Source organism: Bison bison, unplaced genomic scaffold (genome assembly GCF_000754665.1).
Source record: "Bison bison bison isolate TAMUID 2011002044 unplaced genomic scaffold, Bison_UMD1.0 scf7180017864495, whole genome shotgun sequence".
In the NCBI taxonomy this organism is placed as follows: domain Eukaryota; kingdom Metazoa; phylum Chordata; class Mammalia; order Artiodactyla; family Bovidae; genus Bison; species Bison bison.
In genome coordinates this window covers 13,284,824-13,290,530 of record NW_011495054.1, presented here as the reverse complement: position 1 = coordinate 13,290,530, position 5,707 = coordinate 13,284,824, and the positions used below count along the sequence as shown (strand labels likewise).

Below are 5,707 nucleotides of genomic sequence, written 5' to 3'. Positions count from 1 at the left end.
AGAGGATGAGATGGTTGGATATCACCGACTCAACAGACAGGAGTTTGCGCCAACTCCGGAAGCTAGTGGAGGACAGGGAAGGCTGGCATGCTCCAGTCCATGGGGGTCACAGAGACAGGACTGAGTGACTGAACAACAACAAATTGGCTCCAGAGCAGCCAGTCTCCCCAGGGCAAACTGCCAGGCTCTGTCTGAGGGTTCCACGCCATCCACTTCATGGGAAAGCTCAGGAGTCGGGAGACGTGCCCCTTCAGTAGAGCGAGATCAGAAAGATTCTGTCCTTGAGGCAAAGCTGCAAATAGGAGACTGACCTGAATGCTTCCCCCACAGGCATGACGTTGGTTTAACTGTGCCAGGGTGGTTCAAAGTTAAAATACACATGCGCATATAGGGGAATATAGACACACACTCAACATAGCACTTAATGACAACTACTGATTATTAATGGTTTTCTATGTGTCAGGCCCTATGCCAGGGACTTTTCACAGGTCACTACCTTTAATCCTCTTGAACCACCTTGTGAGACGAGAACTATTCTTTTCCCCATTTTACAGATGAGGTACCTGAAGCTCAGGGAAGTCACTGATGGCCAGTTAACAAACTGCAAAGCCAGGATTTGAAAACAGTTCTCTTTCATAGCCTGCACTCTTTGCCACCAGGATAACATGCCTCACTTCATTGTGAGCACGTACTTGTGTCTGTCTCATACACACACAGTGCACTCTAACAAGCTAGCATCTCACCAGACCTACTAGTGACCCAAGACTTAAGTTCTAGAGCCAGCTCATTTCATCCATGGCCAGTCCATGTAATTTTTGTCTTTCTGGTTTCAGGCCTCGAGTCTGTGATATGAAGGGGCTGTATCATTCAGGAAGTGGTGCTTCTAGTTATAGGAGAATCCAGCAATTCTCCTATAGCTTGTTCTACCCATTCTTGCTTATTTTGGATAGAAGATATCCATAGAAGTAAGAAAATGGCAGGAACAAACATGACCATGTGGGTTGAAGGCCGAGGAGAGTTCCAGCCTGGGAACTCACAGGGCTCTGATGCTGGTTTGGCTGAGCTGTAAAATGAAAGGGCAGCCAGAGGCCCCTGCAGCTCTGACACTCTGCTCCTATCTTACCAAAGAAGCAAAACGGAAGTAGAATCAACTTCCCTGGGGATAAGAGGAGTAACCAAGGTAATCAGATGCACAGCGAAGACTGGCGAGCTCTGAGTTAGAGCTGAAAGGGCAGGAAAGTGCTCCAACTCCTCCAGAGGCCAGAGCCCTCCAGGCCAACCCGCCCCGTAGTTCCCTGGGCGGAGGCAAGTGCTCAAAGGTCAATTCAGTAACTTGCTATCAGCACAGGGGATGCTCTGCTGTGTGTGGGAGCTGGTATTTACAGCATGTGGTGCCTGTCTGCACTCTGTCTCATTCTCTGTCGTGAGCACAGCCCTGCCGCTTCAGACCTCGAGGGCCACAAATGCCCACCCAGCCTCCCGGTGAAGAATGACTGCGGGCCAGGCGCTGGGTTATGCTCTGTATTATACAAAGACAAGCTCCTACTCTCGAGGATTCCAGCCATTCATTCAGTAGGTACCTACCATGGGCTGGACCCTTGGCATATTTGACTTCATTAGATCTCAACAAGTCTGTGAGAGAGATGATTAACATCTGTATTTTCCTGATGAAGAAACTGAGTCTCAGAGAGCAGGAACAGATCTGACATTAAAGGCTGTGCTGTTTTCAAGAAACCAAGCTTCCACCAAACAATCATCTAAGAGCCACTGATATAACAGAGTTGATAATAAAAAGCAGGAAGCTAGAGAGGCATCCTGGGGTGAAGAAGAGCTGGCTGTACCAACAGCCCTCAAGGCATCTGTGTAATCAGAAGTGCAGGTGTAGGAAAGTCGCACGTTCTCCTCCTCAGTCTCCTCATCTGCCAGGTGAGGGTGCTGGGACACCCTGAAAAGGGCTCCTCCCATCCCCAAACCTCCCATCTTTAGCCATACCTGGCCCACGTGCCGTTCTTCCAGTTCCATCTGGCGTCAGGGGGCCACACCTGACCTCTGCTCACATGCACTTCCTGGGCACCTCCCTCTTTGCCCCCTGAACATCACCCCTCGAAATGGAAACTCTCAAGTCAGAAGCATGTTCTGTATCTTCCAGAGGATGAAGGCCAGTGCCTGGCCCGCAGGGTGCTGGTGAAGACAGGCACATGGACTCACTTACCGGAAGCAGGAGGTGGGCCAGGCTTCGCTGACGGTCCTGTACAACCTCTGGTTTGGAGCGACATAGTCTCCACAGCCCTGACACCTCCAGGCATCGTCACCTGCACACAGAAGCAAGGGGTTCAGAGGCTGAAGAAGCAGGGAGTGCGGGGGCAGGATCCCCACCTTGTAGAAGATGGACTTAACAGACTCTGGTGCTGGAAGGGCTGAGTGATGCTCTGCTACACGCACGGTTCCCTACTCCACAAGATCCCTTCCGAGCAATCATCCAGCTGCTCATCTCCCCAGCAACAGCAACTCCATAGCCTCAAAAGCAGTGTCGCTCCACTTTTTAAAAAATGGTCCTGGCACTTCCTTGGTGGTATAGTGCATAGGAATGCAGGGGGCCCGGGTTCGATCTCTGGTCCAGGAAGATTCCAACTAAGCCCATGTGCCACAACTACTGAGCCCCTGTGCTCTGACTACTGTGTGCCTAGAGCCTGTGCTCCCCAGAGTAGAACCCCTGCTCGCTGCGACCAGAGAAAGTCTAAGTGCAGCAACAAAAGACCTGAAGCAACCAGTAAATAAATATTTTAAAAGCTGGTTCTGGTTGTTCCTTTTTTTTACTGAAACAAAACCTGCCTATTCCTTCCTTTCAGCCCATGCTTACAGTCCTGAGTACATGAAATGAACAAGTCTCTTTCTTTTCGGGTCGGCCTTTCCTACAACTGTCCCTAGCCAGCACCCAGAAAGGTCTGTTCTCTAGGTTACACAAGTTGCAGCCTTGTCCTTCTCCTCAAAAGCCCTAGTTGTGCTGATTTCCCATCACTTCGTCTAGAAGCTCATTCATTCAATCAGCATCATGGGTCTTTTCATTGGACCCATCAGTCTAAGCTCTACACTGGAGGCTGTTGGATAAATCACCTTGCTCCTGGAAGAGGAAATGCACTGAAAAAGAAACATTCTTCCATACTGTAATTTTTTTTTACTGAGATGTTATTTCACATCAAAGTATTTAGTTCAGAGAAAGAAATTACCAGTACAGTAGGGAAAGAACAAATATTTCATGAACGCCTCCTACTTGCCAAGAACTGTGCTAGGTTCTTTCACAGACCCAATCTCAATTCTCAAAACAATACCATGAGACAGGTATTATTATATTCATTTAATAGGTGAGGGAACGGAAACTTGGGGCTGGGGGTGAAAGCTCAAGCAGCAGCATTAGCATCCCAACTCAGGTCTGGCTCACTCTACAGCCTGTGCTCTTTCTAGTTCCTGCTCATTCTGCTCAGGGGAGCCAGTAAAGTGTCTGCAGGGGAAGTTGAGCCTTGAAAGATGGGGAAAGTTTACTAAAGCCTGAAAAAGGATGGGGAAGGGCTGTGTGGGCTCAGAGAAGTATGGGCAGTAGCACAGAGCCCGTCCATGTCCCTTCAAAAGGGACAGAACACAATGCTCCTGGTGTGATTCAGGTGCTAACTTCGTGAAATAAAGCGGGCAGCTGAGATCAAGTTGTGGTACCTGACTCGGGCCTAGGAAATGGGGCAGGGTTGTTACAAGACTCTGTTGTGTGCCCGTGTGTGCAGCTTTGTTCTCTCTGGGTAACTCCAGACTGCCACAGGCACAGTGACAGGCACCGGACCCTGGTTTACAGGCACAGGGGCCATGAATAGACAATGCACGGCTCCGCACACTTCAAGACTGCCTGGCGGCCTTCCGGGGCAGCCAGGGCACTGGCAGCTGTCCTCGCAGCACAGGGAAGAGTTGAACAAGCTGGCAGAAGGTTTTAAAGCCTCGGCCCACCTGCTTCTCTCCTATGCACGCATCACCTCCTGGATCTAAACTTCTTAAGACTTTCAAGGGGGAGAAGCCTTTGTGTTTTGAAGGTGGTAGTGTTCACACAGTGCACCAAAAACCTCACAAACTCTGAGGCAGAAAAGTCTGAGACACTCTCTCCAACCGGTGGTTTAGTGAGAGGGTTTTTAGTGAACACAGACATCAAAATGAATCTTCCCAGTTCTGGAGGTACTGGCATGAAATGTTTTGGGAACTCTTATATGAAAGGCCTGTTAAGACTGCCATGTCTCACCCCCAGCAAGTCTGATTATTTTAAGCTACACCTGTTTCTTGCTTTTACTTTTAACCCACAAGGAACAGTCTCTGAACTGACCACCCACTTGCTCAACAATTTGTCTTGGCTCTGAGTGACCTCTGGCTGTTTCCGAAATTCAAGAAGAATCAGGACTTTCCACTATGAAGATATTCAAGCTAATTCGTTATGTCCATACCCTCCAGAGCCTGCGGTGCGCTCCAGTCTTCAGAAACTCAAAGCCATTAAATAAACACTTAACACGTGCTCTGTACTAGACACTGCTGCTGCTGCTAAGTCGCTTCAGTCGTGTCCGACCCTGTACGACCCCATAGACAGCTTCTTTTCCTGGTGTACTGCACAGTCTCGGCTGACTCGCCCAGACTCCCCAGTGTCTACAGAACTCAACTGTTGAACAATGTGCTATGATCTGGACTCCACCCCATCACACCTTTCAGAAGACAGTCTCCACCACCACTCCCTTTTCCACTGGCTCCTTCCAACTGCCATTTAAATAAGTTCAAGTTTTTCCCATTAAAAACAAATCTGGAGCCCGCTTTCTCCTCTAGCTACCACCCTTGCTTCTCCACTTCGTAGCCACATGTATTAAAAGCTGTCTAACAGAAGATAAACTTATGGGACTTTGTTGGTGGTGTACTGGGTAAGACTAACCTGCCAATGCAGGGGACTAGAATTCGATCCCTGGTCCAGGAAGATCCCACCTGCCGTGGAGCAATTAAGCCCGTGAGCCACAACTGAAGCCTGAGTACCTAGAGCCCGAGCTCTGCAGCACAAGAAGCCACTGCAACGAGAAGCCCATGCACCACAACGGAGAGCAGCCCACACTCGCCACAACCAGAGAAAGCCTCAGTTCAGTTCAGTCGCTCAGTCGTGTCCAACTCTTTGTGACCCCATGAATCGCAGCACGCCAGGCCTCCCTGTCTATCACCAACTCCCGGAGTTCACTCAGACTCACATCCATGGAGTCAGTGATGCCATCCAGCCATCTCATCCTTTGTTGTCCCCTTCTCCTCCTGCCCCCAATCCCTCCCAGCATCAGAGTCTTTTCCAATGAGTCAACTCTTTGCATGAGGTGGCCAAAGTACTGGAGTTTCAGCTTTAGCATCATTCCTTCCAAAGAAATCCCAGGGCTGATTTCCTTCAGAATGGACTGGTTGGGTCTCCTTGCAGTCCAAGGGACTCTCAAGAGTCTTTTCCAACACCACAGTTCAAAAGCATCAATTCTTCGGTGCTCAGCTTTCTTCACAGTCCAACTCTCACATCCATACATGACCACTGGAAAAACCACAGCCTTGACTAAATGGGCCTTTGTTGGCAAAGTAATGTCTCTGCTTTTCAATATGCTATCTAGGTTGGTCATAACTTTTCTTCCAAGGAGTAGGCGTCTTTTAATTTCATGGCTGCAGTCAC

General features: G+C 49.3%; 1 protein-coding gene across 2 annotated transcripts in view; it reads right to left on the bottom strand.

Moving 5' to 3' along the window:
• The window catches only part of LIMK2 (LIM domain kinase 2), a 54,699-nt gene that overhangs the window by 36,917 nt on the left and 12,075 nt on the right, over window positions 1-5,707 (bottom strand). Inside the window, exon 2 of one of the 2 annotated variants that reach the window (XM_010828790.1) lies at window positions 2,213-2,312. In XM_010828790.1, the coding sequence (XP_010827092.1) occupies window positions 2,213-2,312 (100 nt within the window). Of the gene's footprint in view, window positions 1-2,212; window positions 2,313-5,707 lie in introns of those variants that run through there. The other variant, XM_010828791.1, reaches the window with a different exon arrangement.